This window comes from Clytia hemisphaerica, unplaced genomic scaffold (genome assembly GCF_902728285.1).
Source record: "Clytia hemisphaerica strain Z4C2 unplaced genomic scaffold, Clytia hemisphaerica genome assembly, whole genome shotgun sequence".
Taxonomy (NCBI): domain Eukaryota; kingdom Metazoa; phylum Cnidaria; class Hydrozoa; order Leptothecata; family Clytiidae; genus Clytia; species Clytia hemisphaerica.
In genome coordinates this window covers 975,264-996,756 of record NW_027103770.1, presented here as the reverse complement: position 1 = coordinate 996,756, position 21,493 = coordinate 975,264, and the positions used below count along the sequence as shown (strand labels likewise).

Here is a 21,493-nt window from a genome sequence, read left to right as displayed (position 1 = left end):
CCTTAGATCAGGGCAAATATTTTATATTCATGCTGCTAATAGGGTGTAGCATTGTCAGATTATTTCTGACAATTATTCCTTTCGAATGTTTTGTGGTTTATGAATGAAACGAATTTTATCTAATCGATAAAAATCATTGCAAGGACCTTGAGATATTTTGATTCAAATATTGAGAAAATTTTATTTAATCTTCTTAATGGTCGACGCTTAGTTAGAGTTGAGCTATAATTTTCCTCAACTAAAGCTGTTAACTTCTATTTTATCAACTTTTGTCTTCTTTTATCAAACTATAGTGTCAGTTTAAAACACAAGTAAATATATTCGCTACAATTCTTTCTATAAAACTATACATATGTAACAAAAATAAGGTTAATTTTTATTTACAATTGCGTCATGGAATTTAATTTAAAAATTCTAAGTTAATAATTTTTTTTATATAAAATTTTCTCTTTTTCAGCCCCATCTTTATTAATAAAATGTCATCGAATGTTTTTAAAAATTGAAATAATCATTAAGAGATGATGATCTGCTTTGTGTATGTGTATCTTCTTGGTCTAACAGCATATTAGTGAAAAATCCATATTGGTCTTCAGGTTTTAATGTTGACACATTGTTGTCAATAATTGAAAAGTCTGGTAAAGATCTGACAGTAGCTGATGAACGCTGTAAAGAACTAGTGTTCTGGTTAAAAAAGTCTTGGAAAAAAGCTTCAGATTCACTTTTCGATTTTTTGCGATCCCATTGAACTTCTTGGTGATCTCTGTATTGTTTTGGCTGGTAACCATCAAAGCTATTATCTTGGTCATAAATATCAAAGAGTTGGGAATCTTGTAAATTGGATAAATCAACGAGATCTTCTTTCTGTTGGAGACAATCTGTTAAAGTTTCGGTAGGTCCTGATGTAGAAATAAATTGACTCATATCATCTAACGTTGGAAATATTCCCAGTTCTGATGGTTGTCTGGTCATTATGAACATATCTGAATCTAATTTCGTGGTTGATACTGATGTTGGGAATACTTTATTCTCAAGTGAAACATCTGGGAAGAAAGTAGCAAATTTCGGGTCAGTGAAAATATCAGATATACATTGATCTAAACTACTTAAATCAGAATCTGAAATGATATCATCATCATCGCTAGTCCAATCTTTGACCGAGGTGTTGGTAAATCCATCTTGACTTCTATTTTCCCATGACTTCTTAGAATCGTTTTTATAAGTATCTGGTAATGGTGATTTTCGTTTACGATCATGTGGTGATTTCGTACTGATAATTTCTTGAGGAATATTTTTACGTTTGGATAAAACAGCTTTGGTTTTCTTGGAGACGATGAATTGATAACAAAATCGTTTGCCATTAAACTATAAAATAAATTAAAGAAATGTTACCATAAAGTACCATTTAACATTGATTTGTGGTCTAGGCATTTTCTTTATATTCCAAGATTTTTTGAATACCAAACTAACAAATGATTCTTTGAAAACGTTTCTATGAAAAACTGATGCATTGAATTTTGATCCAATAACTTTGAATGTTCAACCACGATTAATGACATTTGCGCAGGAATAAAAAATAGTATACCTTTTCAATAACTCCTTTGCCATAATAATATCTAATCCCTCTGGCGAGTTTAGCGTATGTCATGTTTTCACGGCTCTTGATTTGTCCCCAAAGGCATGCCAACTCTTTAGGCTTTTTGATGGTGAAAATCAGCTCTGGTTCACATTCCCAACCAATCATATCATTGCATCTTTCAACATCCAGAATCTCATGAAGAAAGTACCATAATGGAATTCTGGATAAAGGTCGTTTGTTTCCTAGAAAATGATACGAAGTTTAATATTAAATTTTAACATCAACACAAAAATCTTGTTAGCTGTATAAAGACAAATGATTTTGAAATTGATTGAATTTGAATACTACTTTCAGTAGGGTTTGAAAGCTTTAAGAACTAACATTTCTGTGAAAGTTTGGGGAGAGAATATATATTAATTACTATAGTAAAATTTTTAAATAGTAAGTAGACATATTTTGAGAGAAACTATTCAGGTTGTTGGGATTGATTGAAATCTTTTGGAATGTTCTAAAAAATTTAAGTACCTGGTTTTCCCATCTTTTGTTCATATTCTTTCAACATTTTGCTTTTCGTTCTGTAAATTGATAAAAAATTCAATTAGTGATATTAGGGGTGATAATGGTTATGTAGTTTTGTATTGAAAGAACTTAAGAGATTGAATTTTTTTCAAGTACTAAAAGCGAGAGTTTGACGTTTTCTAGATTCATAAGAAATAAAACTAAACCGATAGGCTCGAAATTAGACTTCAAAATATCAAGATTTTTTCGAATTTCAAAATCTATATTTCATTAAAATATCACACATATAACGTACACGTTTTTTATAAGAACATCCAAAATTTTTGAAGCCTTTGGATGTTCTTAACTTTTTGAGTTTTAAGCCTAAAAATGTGCTTAACTTGTTCTTATTTTGACCATTTTGTGAATATTTTTTACCATTTTCTTAAGAAATGAGTGTTTTTGAGTCCACAGAGCCTTAAAATGTTCTTAACTTGCTCTTAACATTTTGGCCAGCGAAGCCTTATGTTCTTAGATAGTTTGTTCTTATATAGAAAAAAACGTGTATTATTTTAAAGAAGTATAATATTTTGAAATTGATACTATATTAGCTCTGCTTTCATGCATTGCCGAAACTATCAAAGTCAAAAAATTCCAAATCAAAAGATTTAGTGTTACTTACTTTGTTTTGAGATCAGAGACATAATTCAATGTTGCCAATTTCTCGTCAGCTTCGTTCATGTTCTTCTCCGTTTTGACTGAAAGTGACGGTTTTGGTTTTTGCAAGTCATTTGCCAACATTTCCATACCCATCAGATTGGAATAAGTGACCATTCTGTACGTGTAAGAAAGTTGAAAAGCCGATGATAACCTCGTAACAATTTTTTGTGAGCTAATACTGACTGTTGGTGCTCTAGCGAAAACCTTAATGATGGACTCTTAAGATAAATTGATGTTCACTCGTTGATTATGCAAAGTTAATATGATGATTTATGCAGAGAAAAACGAACATTTATATACGCATAATTATCTTCCCACGTTTAGCGAGAACGGAATGCCGAGTTCTTACGTTAATTATGTGAAAGAATAATTTAGTATCGCGTGGGACTTTCGGTTGATTGAATAAATCATATGTAGGAGGCTTGGAATCGAAAGTCTTCAAACTCAGGATTCGAAGGTCTTTTGATAATTGATTCTTCTCAAATTGAAGAAAACAATGGATAAGGTCATTTTCACATAATTAAATGTAACATCTTTTGTTTTTGTTACTTCTCTATTATGATAATTTATTATTATACTCATTTAGGCTTTTAGCTTCCGCAGTAGACAGTAATTTAGTTTTTTTTCAAAAACCGTTTCCAAATATAGAAGTTCATCATTTTCTCCAAGAAATTTATCAATTATTGGAAATACCAAACACTCTTATATTTTTCTAAGTCAACGAAAAAAAGTTTATTAAGATAATCGGGCTTTTGAGAACAACTTTTGACGGCCATTTTAATAGACTTGAAAGGCTCAATCAACTAAATCAATTCTTACGAATTAAATCAATACTTGGGTTTGGTAAATTAATTGTTGATTTTCGTCATAAATTAAACGACGTCCGACTTCTCTACCTGTCGCTTTTTCCTATCGTTTTTTCATTCGCGTTTTAAACCCTGTCACCTGGATTATTTTTGGCAAAAAGAGAAATTTGTGAAAACATCGTTAAATCAAGTCATCAGATCGTTTCGCCAATCCTAGTTTAGGAAAATTTTGCTTTCTCAATCTAAGCCGCAACTACCATATCGTGTTGGGTGACTTATCGGGCTTGACTAATTGAAATATTTTTCTAATAGCGAAACAATGACATAGATTTAGATTTGACGTATGCAATAAGATTTTTTTTTTCAAATACTGGGAAGCTATTGGTTAGAAATGATGTAATGTTTATGATGCAGTATTAACTTTCTTTCCAAGTTTAAATTTTATTTGTTTAACAATTCTCTCTTCGGGAAGGTAGCTTGATCTATTTAGAACTTATGAAAATACACCATGATAAACAAATACAATCTTTTCTGAATCAGTTTAAAGTGTGTTTCAATCTAACGTTTGTATTAAAGCTGCGCTGTAGCCGCACAACTTTCGGACAACCTTGCCCTCTATGTATTATCAGCTTATTTATGCATCACTGAAAGCGCCAGATAATACGCAGGGGGTGTGTATCAGACCATGTTTACACGTGACGGTTCCGTTTCGCTCCGAAGCGGAATGAAGCCATTCTATTGGTTAGAAGTGACGTAACACTTGAATGTAACTAATAGAATGGCTTCATTTCGTTTCGGAACTGTCACGTGCGAACATGGTCTCAGTAACGTAAAAAAAGACTGGGATACACGGGGACAAGGTTGGTTTTCGGCAATAGCTTTTAGGTCTTAATTTTATGTCTCAAACATTTTGAAGTAAAATGTTTGATGCGTTTCCGAATGAGAATGTGGATCGGAAGAAATTTATTGGCGTCGTCATAAAAAAATGATCAGAAATCAACCACAAGATAACTAGCCTGATTGATAAATAGTCCCAGTAAAGATAGAACTAATTTTGATCATCGGATGCGTACCTATAATTATTATGGCATCCTTTTTAAACATTATTGAAAGAAATACCGCCTTTTTGATTGATAAAAACACTCGCATTGTCAATGATTATCTAGATATCAGGTTTGAATTAATGCTGATTGAAATGATATCAAAATTCTACCGCAAACAGAAGGCCCATAGCTCTATCACTTTTAGACTGTTTTTTTCTCAACCAGTAATGTTTAGCCTGGATATCCTGTTTGTTTCTGGTTTACCGACTTAAGCTCAGGCTACACTGATAATACTGAAATTGAGATTAAGATTTGCTGGTCTATTTATTTCCTTGAGATTTGCCATCGAGTGTCTTTTTGTATGTTATTGCAGACGGCTACACGGCTATAAAAATGCCCAAGCAAAAGTAATGCAACAATTGTCTGTAGGCCTAGTATACGCATGCATATTTTTCGTCTAGTCATGATTGCGCACAGGCTAAGGACGGGCCAACGCAGATTTAAATAACCTATAAAGGCAAAAACAGAAGTATCGAAATAAAAAAAGGTTAAAAGTTGGAGATCCAGGCTATCAAATGATTGATTTTTTTTGATTTTTTATAGTCACACTGCAATCATGGACACAAATGTTGAGACAAAAGTTAATTCTAAGCTGCTTCCCCATTTGTAATGTTCAGTGCTTGGTGTGGACGGCCTTGCGGACTGAACATTGCAGCTGGGGGAAGGGGGGGGGCTTTTTTCTACATTTTTACTACAAATACCTGTGTTTTTCTCAAACATTTTTTTCCATGATTGTGGTTCCCAGTAATATTTCATGTCGGAGTGGCCAAATTGGCCATTCAGTTTCGTTTAGGGGCTCGCATGATTTGCTGAAATTTTCGGTCTCAAAAGCAAAATTACTCAAAAATGACAAATTATGACGTCAAAGAAATATTGAATATACATATAAAAAAGACGAATGTCTTGAGTTGCCATGGTTAACATTTTCTAACTGTTAAATTACTCCTTTTTTATAAGAAACAAGCTAAATAAGGCTTCGATGGCAAAAATGTTAAGAATAAGTTAAGAAAATTTTAAGGCTTTTCGGACCCTAAAACACCTATTTTCTTAGGAAAATGGACATGTAAAGAACATGTAAGAACATATGTTAAAAACATTTTTAAGCTTAGAACTCAAAAAATTAAAGAACATCCGAAGGTTTTAAAATTTTTGGATGTTCTTATAAAAAGACGTATAATGTTTATGATACACAGTAACAAATCTTTTTGCAGAGGGATCAAGAATTTAATATATGAAATAAGACGTAAAGAGATCAAAAGACAACCCCCTCATTTTAAGCCAATATAGACGTCAGAAGAGAAATTGCTGACAATGCGAATCTTGTGATATTAAATTGTACTCAGAGTACAAATTGTACGTGATTGAGCCATTGAGTTTAAAGCCGAATGAATCTTTTAGCCTTTCTCAACTCAAGCAAGAAAATGTGAAGCCCTAACGTTTGCGCCGCATTTAGAATTACGGATTGAATTAAGCATCAAGCCCTTCATTTGTTTTTAAGCGGCATATTTTTCGAAATTTTATTGATATGTTTTACTTTCAATCTGGTGTCTTTGTGAAAACCATGCGGTCACGCGTTTGGGATGAGAAATAAGTGGCTTCATTTCCCATCTAGGAGTTTCGGGTCTAGTCTCTTCGGGGCTTTGAAGTCCAAGGATTGGGCTCGCTCTGTCTGATATAAAAGATATCTTGAAACAAAACAGTAGTTGATGCAGGTGAAGCAAAATAATGGGCTGCTGTATATTCGTTAACCACAGTTTCGGTGCCAGCATAGCGAGAAGATTAAATTGCAGTTGAAATTTTTTCTTGATTCTGGAACTCTTTCTTCAGTCTATGTGGGAAGCGGGAAGCCTAAAGAATGGCCCTAAATTGAACAAATTAACAAAGTTACCGACCTGCTTTTTTGTAATACTTCACAATATATAGTTACATAGGTTTGTATGTTAAAAAAGTGGGCTAATCAAACGGGGTTGGGAAGATCTTATACGTAACCTTCTACGAACACACGACGGGGTCCCCCATACTAATGGCCTCAGATGTTATGAATTTTTTGAATTATAAGCCTAAGAATTTTCTTATTTTGTTCTTATTTTCACCATTTTGTGAGTATTTTTGTCCATTTTCATAAGAAATCGGGAGTTTTAGAGACTGTTAAGCCTTAAAATAATCTTAACTTGTTCATAATATTTTGGGCTTCGAAGCCTTATGTTCTTAAATAGTTTTTTCTTTATAGAAAGATTCCTCAATTTAAATTGCCTGTTTTAAAAGAATAAAACTTTTTTCCTTATTTCGTTAAGAACCGTTTTCACTCCTCCACCACAATCAAAAAAATCTTCTCGAGCACATTTTTACTTTCATTTTAGAGTCTCGGAAATTCACGAATTTGCGGTTCATTTTTCGCCCCCTTTAAAAAAAAAAGACGAAAGTTCTGTCAATTGTAGCCTGGTTACATAAATGGCTCAGATTTTCTTTGCTCTTTGCACTATTAAAAATTCATAATGGGCTTTGAGTGAAAAACCATCAATTATTTCGCTACCGCAAAGCAATTAGTATTTTTCCTTTAAATTGACGTATTTATGACAATTTTCTGTTTGTGAGTTGTACAATTAATTGCTTAACATAAAATGCTAATTATAATGATACCAAATTTATCGAGCCTCACTTCCATACCAAATCATTATTTGTGAATATTGCTCATTTTAAATAGACTTTTTTTATAAGAACATCCAAAATATGTAAAGCCTTCGGATGTTTTTAACTTTTTGAGTTTCAAGCCTAAAAATGTTCTTAACATGTGTTCTTATTTTCACCATTTTGTGAATATTGTTCTTAACTTGTTCTTAATGTTTGGCCATCGAAGTCTTATGTTCTTATACAGTTTGTTCTTATAAAAAAAAACGTGTATTTGCTTTCACAGGGTAAATCTACAATCATAAGAAATCAACTAAAATTGTTTTGAGGTCTCAATCGCCAATTTAAACAAATTAAAATTGTCCCTGGAAGCAATTGTTTTTCACTAATAATTAATAAACATATTAAATCAATATTTAAGTCCAATATCTTTGGTAGTCTGGAAAACCTTTCAAAAAAAATTGTTGACCAATTGATGGAATGGCTTTCTTGTTTACTGCCCCAGGACTCCACAGTGACTTCCATGTTCAAATCATGGGTTCATTAGTTTAGATTCATTATTTCCCATTACGATTCTGAAAAACTTCTTTAAAATAATCTCATAACATGCATTGTCGATGAAAACGGCCCAAATCACGTATTACACCTTAAATTTTTACTCAACAACGTACATCACAATCGAACAATCCTCAAACTCGCTCGCTCGCACTGTTTTGCAAAAATGAAGAAAAGTTACCCAGAAAATTGTCGTTCTTAATACAAAAATCTTTCAATGCTATCTGTCCTTACCGTAGCCCTTGCAAAGATAGTAATTAAAAAAACTAGTTGAAATAGTTCTGGCTAAACAGTATATGGAACGTTTTACACAGCTTACCTTATTTTAAGAGGAGCCATCACACGCAACAGAAATCAAACTTCTGCCACTGCAACAATTTAGCCCCAGAACTGTTAATGACTGTTTCTTTCTTTCAATGCACCCTGATGTTTAACTTTTGCAAAAAATTAAACAACGATACACAAACAATTTAACTGTATATTTATTGATGTGAAAATTATCCTAATGTAAAAGAAAATTGTTTAATTACTCCGGGTGTACCTATTATTGCAGAATTTTTGCATACCTTTTTATACGGCTTCTCAAAGGAATTCTTGACTAGAATACAGCTCTATTAGATATATGCAATTTTGGACATTACTGAAAAATTTTCTGAGAAATTTTCGCTGATTATTTTTCTGTCCCAGTCTCTCCAATTTTATTATTGCAGATAACTCTCTAATACACAGAGTATTTCTCATTACCTTTTTTCAAACGAATATTAACTTTTGAAACTCTACTATCCTTACTTTTCAGGTTTATACGTCGCATATTGCTGGTGCACCTTTTAGTAGTTTATATTATACAGCTCCTTCTACAACCTGGGGTTTTGTCTACGCATGTCCCATTCCTTATTTTCATTGTTTCAAATACTACAATGGCCTACAATTACTTAATGTGAACTTATGATATCCCTTTTCCAGCATTCTCCAAAAACCATTGACTGCTCTTATTGAGAACTGGAAAGTCTTTTCATTTTTTCATTTCATATTCTTCTTGAAGTCCTTTATAACAATTGTTGGTAATCAACGCAAACAAAAATATCACTATACGTTTTTCATTTCATAAGAACAGACTATATAAGAACATAAGGCTTCGATAAGAACAAGTTAAGAACATTTTAAGGCTTTGCGGACCCTAAAAACACCTATTTTCTTAAGAAAATTGACACAAAAATACTCACAAAATTGTGAAAATAAGAACATATTAAGAAAATTTTTAGACTTAAAACTCAAAATGAGTTACCGAAGGCTTCTAAGATTTTGGATGTTATTATAGAAAAAATCCCAACATTAGGTACCCACGGTACGCCGGAGTGTAATCCATAATACTGTTGAAGTTAAATTTAGGGCCAGGAAGTATCTACTAGGGGGCGGGGGATTCTAGGGGGGTTCTATATTAGGAGGGGGTGCCAAAAATATATTGACTGTTTAGGGGGGTTTGAAGTTTTTTTGAGGATGTAAAGGGGGTGCATATTTTTTTGGAATTTTTGGAAATTATTCTACATCCCACCCTATTACAATCATGGTCGTAATATTTGAGAAAAAAATGGAAATCCACCGGGAAGTTTTGAAACCAAAATCGATTTGTAAGTGCTCTAAAGTAAGCTAGAAGGATAGAGTTTTAACTCTGAGTTTTAACATGAGACCTATGAGACCTTAGGATCTGAGGACCCAAAAGTTAAAAAATGGTTCAATAAGGCTCATAATATAGCCTGGAGGCCTATAAACCTGAGCCAAATTGAAATATCCGATTAAATTTGAGAGATGGCCCAAAATCGACTTTCTCGCCCGAACTCCAAATTTCAAAAAACGCGGAAATAAGCTGAATTCTCAAAAGATTTTGACCATGATAGTAGATAGTTTCTGACCACTTCCTTACTGCATAACCTTCGTACAAAATTACAAGATGTTGAGTTTAATCCGCATTGAACTGTATGAAATAACTTACCCAGCTGGCACACAACGTTTTTTCGACGTTTATCTAACGTTCACAACGTCCATATAACGTTAGATGAACGTTAAAACAACGTTGTGTGCCAGCTGGGTATCTAAAGGCGCATCACTCATCAACGACTATAACTTTAAGGCGGTTGAGTTTTCTATGGTGTAAGCGCCATAAGCGATGATCCCCCTGCTAACAGGTTCTGCCAATTTCAGTTCGTAGCCGAGACAGTTGTATGAAGACCCGAAAAAGAGTCAAAGCTACTTATTACTAGGTTTGTAAGTCGTAGTCGTAGTTTTTCTTTAGGCAACCTAGAGCCAATTAATTTACTTGAAGTGTTAGAGCAATTCGTTAAATTAATGATATACGCAAAGACTGTCTATAAATACATATTGTGCAATTTTGTGGGAACACGCGTATGTATTTCATAATGAAACGCTGCAACAATTAACATTGAAGCTGAAGCGAAAATCTTCCTTTAAAGTTTAAAGTCATTTTGGTACCATGCAAATGAAACTTGTAATTTAACAGGATCTCTTAATTACTTTTTTTTGGTTAATTGATTTAGTGGTTTTTAAATTACCACTTACAAGTAGCGGTCTGAATTAGGACAGTGTCACACCTTTTTTTTATAAGAACATCGAAAATTATTGAAGTCTTTGGATGTTCTTAACTTTTTGAGTTTTAAGCCTAACAATGTTCTTAACATGTTCTTATTTTCACCATTTTGTGAGTATTTGTGTCCTATTTCCTAAGAAATCGGGTGTTTTAGAAGCCTTAAAATGTTCTTAACTAGTTCTTAGTATTTTTGCGATCGAAGCCTTATATAAAAACGTGTACATGTTTAGACGTACTTTTCACTCCAATATCAAGAAAAGGAACCGCAACTTTAAGAAGGAAGATATTTGTTTTATTGCTTCATGTGTTCAACCATAATTTTCTTTAAGTTTCAAGTTTTCAAGGAAAGGGGAGGCGTGTGAAATGACATCGAAATACTTTCGATTTCGAAAACTCCGCACAAGGTCAGACAAGCAGAAAAGATTTTTAAAATGTTGTTCGTAGACCGAAGGCTATAAAGGGGCTGGTCATTGACTTCCAAGATCGAAGGGCTAGACTCGAGACGCCTGGATGGGAAGTGGAGCCACTTATTTCCCATTAGCCTATTTTCCTATTTTACTCAAACGCTGGTTAAATTGTGCATGTTAAGTTGATCACCATCCTTAACCAGCTTCGTAACTTTGAATCTCAAACTCTACAGTAAATCAACTCCCTCCAGTTTTTCTTTAAAATAAGTCAGAATCTTCTAAATATTAGAGAGGAGAAGATGCTCTATAATATGGAGGTACCGCTGGACTCTAAAATATCTGAAAGAAAAATCACTTTAATTCCAAGAAAACATAAGAAGATGAATGCATGGTTTTTGCCGAGTCAGCACTTTTTTGATAACTTTAGCAGCTGATTCAGCAAAATTATTAAACCCAAATATCTCGTGATCTATCCATTGAAGTCCTATATTATGTTCAGTTAGTTCGTTTTAAGGCTCATTTATTCAGCTTGATTTGAAATTGTAAAATCTTACACTAAATAAATGATGACGTTATTAGAAAATAGTACTTGGCAATTTTAAACCTTTTAAGAAATTTTAAAAGAAAACAACCCCATGATCTTTAACTTCTTTTCATCTTCGTATTAACCATAATAAAATTTTTTTTGAAAGTTTCTGCGGGAGGTTTATGTTGCAAGTTGACGACGTGTATAAAGACATTCCTGTCTCACAGCCGCAGTGAAACTTTTTTCCGCAGTGGGGATAAAAATTCCTATTGAAATCCCAATAAACCAGCCGAGGCTGGAAGGTCAGCCAATAGAGCTTAGCTAGATAGCTTTAATAAGTGGGTTAACAGATGTAAGAGATGACTGAAACAGAGTAGACTAAAAATGTTGAATAATGTACAAAATGTGAAACATTTAATAACTTGATTTAAAATGATTTAAAACAAAGCCTGAGAGCTCCTCCAACCCCCCCCTCCCCACGAGAAGCTCAAAGTATACTTCTCTTTAGCATTGTAGCACTGTTTCTATGACATCAAACAATTAAGCTATAGCTCATTACTATAAAATAAAAGAGAAACATAGTGTAATTAAAACTTTTTGTTAATTTCATTCCAGCCAGTTATGATACATTTTTTTCTGTTGGATGTACACAATATCCATATCTGACCAAAGTGTTATACTAGAAATAAATAAGAAAATTGCCAAAACGTCAGAACCAAAATAAAGATATCCATCAAATATACATAGAAACTGTACTTTTTGTATTACTTGATAAAACTCCAATAACACTTTAAACTAACAAGCTACAAACTTTAAGTCACAAAGCGCAAACTCCAGAAAAACACAATTTGCATCAAAAACTTTGCAAAACGTATAAAGTTCATATTTATAACATTTCAACAGGAACTGTATTTTGGTAGACTTGGTCAAATTACTGAAACCATTTGTCAGTTGTCTGCAAGGCCAATGAGGTACGTATAAACTGACTGCTATTCAGTCAAAGCCAAAATTTGGCAAGGTCAGAAAAACATAATTTGCATCCAGTGTGCGTAAATAAATTTTGTAGTTTAGTACCGTCAAGTTACACAACATGCACACAACCATCTTGAAGACTTTGCTGGTCGCAAATGATAATCGAAAGCAAAACTTAAAATTCATAACTATGCAGGGAAGCTCATTTTTCCCCCATTTTGCTTTAAACTCCCTTTTAATTGGTCTATGAATTTGGGCAATCGCTTTACCGCCTTGGAGGAATAAACACACAACCATAATAAATAAATTCAACAGGGCAGCGGAGTAGTAATTAATTTCAACTGGGAGTCCTCTCTTCTGTGCCAAGCACTGGCAGTGTTTTTTAAACTTTAAAACAATGTTAAATGAAGACTAGATGAATCATGATTGTGCAAGTTGTGACGAGAGTGTGCATGTTGTGTAACTTGACGGTATAATTCATTAAATTCTAGAAACCATTTTTCATAACTTTCTGCAGTACACTTTCTGCAAGTCTGATAAGAGATATGTATAAACTGTTATCGCCATTCATTCCATTCCATCATTCAGTCAAAACGTGCGCCAAGGTTAGAAAAGGTTAGAAAAACACAATCTGCCTCCGGAACTGCGTGAAAAATAGTTTGATCAATTTCAACAAGAACTGTATATATTAATATTAATATAATTGATCAAATTCCAAAGACCATTTGTCATAATTTTGCAAGTCCAATAATAGGAGATGTGATGTCATCATTTGGTTCCCGTCTCTTGACCGACCCTGATTTACATTACGGTCAGCAGGTAGAGTTGGAGAGTTGGAAAACTTTTCCGCTGCTTTGCTGGATTTCCACTGTCGACATCTGCACGCTCTCTGTGTTTACAATTTTTCAAATCGAAGTAGCGAGCCGCATGCTAATGGAGAGTAAACCGAAAACCAGTTTATCCACGGTTTCTCAATTTTTTAATTCGGATCAGTCCACACGGATTCCCTTTCAACAAGATGTAGCTGCTTCTTAACAGAAAAATATTTTCGACCGACCAACCGAATGACCCCCACTTTTTAAAGTAGAAATGACGGGAACCAAACATTTTTTTGCGATTCACTTTATCAAACACGTCCAAGTCCAAAAAAGCACGATTGCATCCAGTCTTTATCAAATTTAGACAGTAGCTGTACTTTTGTAAACTTTATCAAATTCCAATAACATTATAACACCATCAATCCCCCCTAGAGGCAAACAAGAAATATTATGTTTTCATTGCAAAAACTAATAAAAAGCAGCAATAAAAAGTATCAGAAAATTCAACATAAACAAAAACTTGAGCAAACGGCTTTAAACCTTCAAAAAATGTAGAAAAAGAATCCCCTTGATGAAAATCATGTGTTTGATTTACCGAGTTAAAAAAATGAATAACAGAAATTGAAGCTTGCAACAGATTTACACTGGAAATACTTTGGTACAACACTGACTTATCACATCTGACTTATCGCTTGAGCCGCCATCTTGAAACACCACATGATCTGTAAAAACAACGCACGCTAAAAGTACCCAAAAAGTTAACCCGATCGGAAGAAAGTTTAGAAATCAAAGTGAGATCGGGAAATCGGATTTTTTTTTTGCCGTCTTATGGAAGAAGAACCGAATTTTACCTATTTGAATGGTCAGCTTAGGCTGACCAATGAGGATGAAAAATTCTATTTTACCAAGGCTACAAAATCCAGTGGGATGGTTTTGGAGCACAATTTTTTAAACATTTAATTTCGAGTAGGATGAAATCAAAGTCAATTTCCCAGTGAGGCTGAAATTCAAGGGTTTCTTCCTACCGGGGACGAAATTTTTGCCAATCTTCCAGCGGGGCTGGGGTTCCAGCGGGTTTGTAACACAGGGGTGCATAAAGTGCCTTGAAAAGGGTCAGAAACTTTATTCCAAATTGACTAGTCATTCGACCCATAAATAACAATTGGCACAGTTCCATTTATCAGTATATACAAGTTGAAAATGTAATTTGAATCTCATGGTTAGTGAAAGTTGTACAAGTAATTATAGTTATCAAATATCACTGCGGTGAATTTTGGGACGAATACTAATTTTCTTCAATTTCGCTTTAGATTTTGTGGTACATTAATGGCCATTAATACATGTTTAAAAAATCTCACAACCCACTTAATAAAAAATACGAATCTCTCAGGTGTGTGGAAAATTGAAAAATGTTGCCCACTCGTATGACTTCTGATTTGACGTCAAACTCTTAGAACTTACTGAGCTATTAGATAATATGCATTACTTAACAATAATTGATTAATTATTGAGTTCTCTTTAATATTGACTATTGAGTCCTCTTTGATATTTCGAATAAATAGTGCCAAAAGTCAGATTTGGCAGAGTCCCAGAACCCTGCTGGCACAAAACGTTGTTTCAACGTTTATTTAATGTTCATAACGTTCATATAACGTTAGCTGAACGTTGAAACAACGCTGTGTGCCAGCTGGGAAAAGTCTATTTTGACTGTTTTGCTTTTGAATATAAAAAGGTTCAGAGTAAAGATACCTCGTTGGGAAAGGAGATGCCTCCATTACTCTTAAGCTTTGAAAACCGACCAACAGTAGATGCATCATAAACTAAAAATAAAGCAACATCCTGTTTCTTTTCTTTTTCAAGACATCCTACGGTTGTTAACAAAAAGTGCTGACAGGAACTTATTTGAGAATTAAAGTAAGAGAGATTTCCGTGTGTTTCCTTTCCACAGATTTATCACGGTAGAATTTAGTTTCATGATCCGCATTGCAAACAGACTGGTTTCTGAAGCTTTACTCATTTTGTGCGTCCGTCTATTTCCATGGTTGTTGTTTTTGTCACGTAAGTTTTATCGAATAATTAGTGATGTTATGGTTGGTATTGAAATATTTATCATAAATTACAACCTCGTTTCCAGTCTTAATCTTCTTATTGTATTATGCTCTTCCAGAAAATTTTTGTACACTGGGGATGAGAATATATTAGATATATTGTCCAGGGGGTAGTGAAAAATCTGCAAAATTTGCCTTGTTTTGGGGACAAACTTGCTCTATTTAGGGGTAATTTTATATGTTCAGGGGGTCAACTGATGCTTGTTCGGGGTTGAGATATGTTGTCTGCGGGGTCAAAATTCATAATTTTCGGTGGGAGGAGGGATTTAAAAAAAAAATGTTATATCCTCCAAACCCCATATTTAATTTTTCCGGGGATAAAAAGTTGAAATTTTCCTATTTCTGCGACCGTTAGTGGGACTGAAATTTTATTTTCTGATTTTTCAAAAAAGGTACCCTTAAGGGCGGCACATACCATACCCTCCATTTGCCTAAGTACACCCCCCTCGGGTCATATACTACCGTAATTCTCTGAAGGCAACTGTCTTCCTGGAAGGTTTCTTACGGATAATTGTTCTACGAAATCAAATTTAGGCAATTGTCTAATGGGATAAATATCTGAAGGGCAATGGTTGGTAGTTGGTAGTTATTCAAATGTCAAAATCCTCACATTTTATATTATATAAATATTTGGTAAATCTGGGATCCTCTCAGAACGAAAAATCGAAAATTTCTCCACCCTGAAAAGTGGAAAAAATAACCAAAAGTCAACCTTGTCAGATACGCATCTTGAAAATTAGTAAATTTGAGACCCTGTTAGGTACCCCCAGAGCCCTAAAAAAGGGATCCTAACCAGCGGCACGTCCCAATAATCTGCTCCAGGACCAGAACTTGATAACCTTGGGCAAATTCTTTTGTAAAGCTTAGATTTTCTTAATTGTGTATGAAATTTCATAAACGTGCAACCTGGGAATAACAGAACTGATATCTTTTTTCTTTTCGAAAACCCTACTAGCAAGCTTCTACAACCCCTAGCGAGATTTTACACAAATGAAGACTTTAAAATTTCTGGTGGATCACGTCACTTACAACCAATCAGCTATTGGGTCATTGATGTAATGTCAGAAGACATTGCAATGGTGCATCATGAATAGTGTTTCTGTAATTCTAATTCAGGTGTAAGATGCATGCGCACTAGGATCGTTACTACTGTATTTGTTAGAAAGTTAAAAAAAATGAAATCGGATTATGTTACTTTAGTTTTCTCTACGGAAAATTGCACGATTTCCTGAAACTAGTCAAGTTGTAGTAATTAAGAAATGTCGTAATAATGAGACTAGAGATAAATTCCGAAACCAATCGAAAGCTGTTGAATAGACAGAATAGAATAGAATAGTTTAGAAGGCTTGAACTTTGGATGCTCTTTTATAAAAAGTGCACAGGATAGCCGGCTGAAGATTTGAAAGGAATTTTTCTTGGGGTACGGAAACTAGCTACAATCATGGACAAAAATGTGTGAGAAAAACACAGGATTTTCCCCAAAAAACAGGGTATTGTAGGGCTTGAAAACGAAAATGTGTATGATTAATACCTTTCAGATGTGTATTGTGTTGCCAATAAACGAATTCTATTTATTTCAGCAGCAGGTTCCCTCAGCCACGGATGATACCACACAGCACTGCATTGCATTATCTCATGAAAAAGATTTGAAGTCGACATTTATCTTTTGAAGTGAGGAAGGAAAACAAGCAAAGAAAAACACACACACCGCATGCATTATTGGCATTTTCAAAAACAAATATTCCTTCAATGATTCGTTCACTTCTTCTTCATTACTTCATGTTATTTTTCTTCGCAATGTAGAATGAAGAAAACACCTGGGATAAATAAACATTTGCAAGAGGAGTTTGTTTTCCCGGTGCAATGCAAAAACAAACAACCTACGTCAATTCCACGATCATGGTTGAAATATATTGAGAATTCTCTGGTTATTTTAACGTTTTTCAAGATTTAAAGTTCCGGCGAGAAAGTCGATTTTGGGTTATCTCTTTAATTTAATAGAATATTTCAATTTGCGATGGGTTGGCAGACTTCCAGGCTATATTCTGAGTTTTATTGGACTATTTTTGAACTTTTGGATCCTCTGATCTTCAGTCTAGCGTTAAAACTCTACCCTTCGAACCTACTTTAGAGCACTTACAAATCGATTGTGGTTTCAAAACTTCTTTGGGGAATTTCCCTTTTTTCTCAAATATTATGGTGATAAAGTAAGTTCAAGCCGGTACGTAACATTGCTTCCCCGAAACATTTCCCCTACCCTTGAAAAATTCCCTCCATATTAATTTTGACCGACATTGAGATTCAGCATACAAATTTCCAAAAAATATCTCTTTGAAAAATTTATTCTTTGATCAATCCTGGACAAAGTACACGTTTTTAATATAAGAACAAACTACATGAGAACATATAAAGCTTCGATCGCCAAAATGTTAAGAACAATTTAAGAAAAGAAGATGGCAAATTTCTTAAAAAAATAAACAAAAGTGCTCACAAAATAGTGAAAGTAAGTAAGAACATGTGTAGAACATTTTTAGGCTTAAAACTCAAAAAGTTAAGAACATCCTAAGGCTTAAAAATTTTTGGATGTTTATCGTCTCTGCCTCAGATGATAGCATGAGCTTGATCTTTTTGATGATTTGGAAAAAATCATCGGTATTCTTAGGTTTGGATTAGGTTCAGTTACCAAATTCCATGGTGGTGGTATTCTTACCATACACATTTTTTTATAAGGAACCTTAACTTTGCTCTGAGCCTGGAGTTCCTTATTTTTACAGATAATTTCCGCCTTTAAGTTTCTTATCGAGTTCCTTCTTACTTAGCCCCGTAAGGTTTAGACTGGTTTGATGCTTTGTTAAACAATTGTCTACTACAGTAAAAGACCTTTATTGAACGTTGTTTCACCAATATTTATCAATCTTTTGTTTTTGTAAATCTATGTAAGATAAAGTTTAACTCGTTCTTTCCTTCCATCCTTAACTTGTTTTCTTATTGGTCTATTCCAAAAATAGTCTGTACCCGCTAGTTAAGGAGGTGTGAGGTCCAGGGTGGTTTGGAAAATAAAACATCCAGGGGGGTCTGGTTTTTTGAGTGCAAAAATCCAGGGTGGTCAGTAAAACGAGGTCGAAAATCCGGGAGGTCACCTTTCCCAAGAAAGATCTCAATATAGGGGGTATAAATTTTTTCTAGAATAGCCCATTTTCTGGACTATTTTGGACTATTTTTAGCCTAAAATTCCTTATAAACGTGTTCCTTATATTTGAAAGGAACGTGTATTCTTAAGCCAATTTCATCATAAATATTCTTATAAAAAAGCGTGTTTTGCAATGAATTTTTGCCGAGTTATGGAATGGGTGATCTGTTATGAAAAAACGGTCAAGAAATTAGGTATTTTAAAAATTTTCGGATTAGAATTGTCCTAAAATAAATTTTAAGTTTCGTGACGTAATGTTACGTAATGTTTATGACGTCATAATACAGGTTTATGGGCTATAACTTCTTATAGCCTCAAGTTAAATTTTTCTAACACCCCTCACGTTGATCTACATCATATGGCGCTTCTTTCCAGCTATGTTTGATATTTTGAAATTGAGTGGAACTGGTTCACTTTTACCTTGGACATGCCGTAACTCACTTGAGCCCTTATCACAGACCCATTTGGACCCCTTCCCACTAGAAAAATTGTCCAAAATATCGTCCCCAGTGGGAAATTATCCTCCAATTTGTGTCTCCACTGAAAATAATCAAATAAACCAATCCTTACTGAAAATATTATGCTACTTTCCCCATCCCCACTGAATTTTCTGACTTGAAAACAAAAGAACTGAAATCCCCAGCAATAAAAGATATGGGAATATCAATCCCCATCGAGTTTCAGTCCGATATTTTTATCCCAACTGGCTGAAAAAGTCCTACCGGGTCTGTGAGAAGGGGGTGTTAAAATCTGCTTTATCAGTCTTTGCTAACTGCTTTGTTTACAAACCATTTTATTAAATATATTTGTTAATCAAAGATAAATATACAAGAAAGATGATGAACTCATCGTACAATTATCAAACAAAACAACCATTCCATATGCTCTAAAATGATTTTTATCAACCGTTTATCGTAAGCCTGGAATGACATTAAAGAAATACCTTAAAGGAAGAAATTTTGGCGGAAAGAAAATTTGGCGGATTTGGCGGATTTGACTGAAATCCGCCAAATTAAGTTCGCGCCAAAATTAATTTTTTCCGCCATCCACCAAATTAAATTCCCGCCAAATTAAACATTTTGAAAATATGATCTCTTTTAAGGTGTTTTTGGTATTTTTTCGCTGTTTTGACGCCATCTTAAGGTTAAATTTTTAAGCAACCGTCAAATTAAATTCCCGCCGTATTTAGTTTTTTCGTCCATCCGCCAAATTAAATTCCTTCAGAAAGAACTTTTTTGGCCATCCGCTAAATTAAATTCCCGCCAAAATTTCTTTCTTTAAGGTAGACGTTTTTCCCAATGTTTTATTTTGTATACAATGTGTCCTAAAAAACGAAGACACTATTTTTTATACGATAAAATCCACATAGTTTATGCAAAACTTGTGTACTTAAAATTTCATTCTCAAAAACCTTATACTATATTCATCTTGGGAATATCTATTGATTGAGTAGAGAATTGTAATCTTACTTCAATTATTCGAAGCCCAGTTTGATAATGAGTTTTGAGGATTTTACTTTATATAAATAAACTGTACAGTAGGCTTGATTCGTAACAAATATCATTAAAAATTGCAAATTGGAACGAAGCATCTAACCGTAATTTAATCCACAAAAGGTTTCGTTTAAGACTCATCACTGTACATTTTCATGGAGATCGTATTTTTAGTTGTCGGTCGATATCTCGAAGATGGCTGCTGCATACCAGCAACTATATCTAAATGTCCATTTCTTTTCAATATTAATGAAATTAATTCTCGTACTTTCTTTTTGGCTTTATTGTTAAGGAAGATATATGCCAGAGCATTTCCACTACTATTTATGATAGCTAGTAATATACATCCGTGCATGATGATAATGGATATGGCTTTCCCAAAATGTTTTTGAACCAATTTACTTAGTGGTAAGAATACTACGATTGGTGTATAACATATAGTGACCAGAATTAAAAAAGCAGTTGCCAAATTAGTCATGTTTAGGATATTTGATGAGATTCTCCTAGAGTTTTTCTTGTGTACATGGAGTTTGACGATGGATAAAGTGTATACTATGAAGGTTACCAGAACAAAAATGATGTTTGTTGGTGCTGCATACATTCCACTTGAATCACTGAAGAATACTGGTCCAAAAGTCACTACTACAGCTTGAAACATGCTTGGTAAAATGTACAGAGATAAAAGGAAGTAATACAAAGATGGTGGAATGGCTGATTTGTATCTTGCTAACAGTATAACATGAAGAAAGCGATCCAATGCGATAAACATGACCAGATAAGTTGACAAATTCAAGAATATGTGAGCAAAAAGAAGAATCACACGACGACTGGTACAATCTAAATGTTCTACTGTTAGAATGTAAACAACTTGGGCTGAATAACCAATAAAGCCGTGTAAAATATCACATATGGATACTATCAGAATCATGCGCATTGATTGTTTTTTATAATGTCCTGTGGCGAAATTGATGCAGATTGCCAGAGAGTTTAGCATGGTATTGATGAGCAGTAATACCAGATAACATGTTACCAGGATGGTCCGCACATATTGTGGTGTATAAATAATGTTATCATAGTTTGATAAGCAGTCTAGAAATTTATTTTCGATAATTATTGTCGTGTTCATTTTTCCCCAAACAAAAATACTGTTTGAAAATTTAATGTTTTAATATTGCTCTAAAACTTTCAGTTCATAAGTAATATGTGAAAATGTCTTCGAATTTAAATTTTTTTTTAATGTCAATAATAAAATCTGAATTCAAAACTTGCCAAATGTTGTGAAAATATTTGCCTTTTTTAATCGACCTTCTTTTCAGGCAACTGAAAAAAACAAGTGAAGCATTAATATTTTCAAGCTTCTGATTTAGAGATTCCTTGTGTAAATCCGTGATTAAAAAAGAGGCCCAGATTGTATTTAAAGTCTAAATATATTTTGATTTAACTCATTTACCTGAAGATGTAGGCTTTCACAATAAAATGTATTACACAGAA

At 33.7% G+C, this 21,493-nt stretch overlaps 2 protein-coding genes across 3 annotated transcripts; both read right to left on the bottom strand.

Annotated features, from left to right (window-relative positions):
* Positions 1-316: 316 nt before the first annotated feature.
* On the bottom strand, positions 317-17,013 carry LOC136805884 (uncharacterized). 2 transcript variants are annotated; one of them, XM_067062455.1, is made up of 5 exons: positions 16,851-17,013; positions 2,757-2,909; positions 2,102-2,151; positions 1,583-1,818; positions 317-1,362 (listed from the first exon to the last, which is right to left on the bottom strand). In XM_067062455.1, the coding sequence occupies exons 1-5, from the start codon at positions 16,976-16,978 to the stop codon at positions 493-495; spliced, it is 1,437 nt and encodes a 478-aa protein (XP_066918556.1). In that variant the 5' UTR covers positions 16,979-17,013; the 3' UTR covers positions 317-492. The 2 variants fall into 2 exon arrangements, with proteins under 2 accessions (XP_066918556.1, XP_066918557.1); XM_067062456.1 differs by lacking the exon at positions 16,851-17,013 and adding an exon at positions 8,206-8,262.
* Positions 17,014-20,132: 3,119 nt separating this feature from the next.
* Positions 20,133-21,100, bottom strand: LOC136805993 (uncharacterized; the record flags this gene model as incomplete). The annotated part of the gene is given in 1 exon segment (XM_067062576.1): positions 20,133-21,100. A coding segment is annotated over 1 exon segment (968 nt), but the record flags the coding sequence as incomplete, so codon positions are not given.
* Positions 21,101-21,493: the final 393 nt, after the last annotated feature.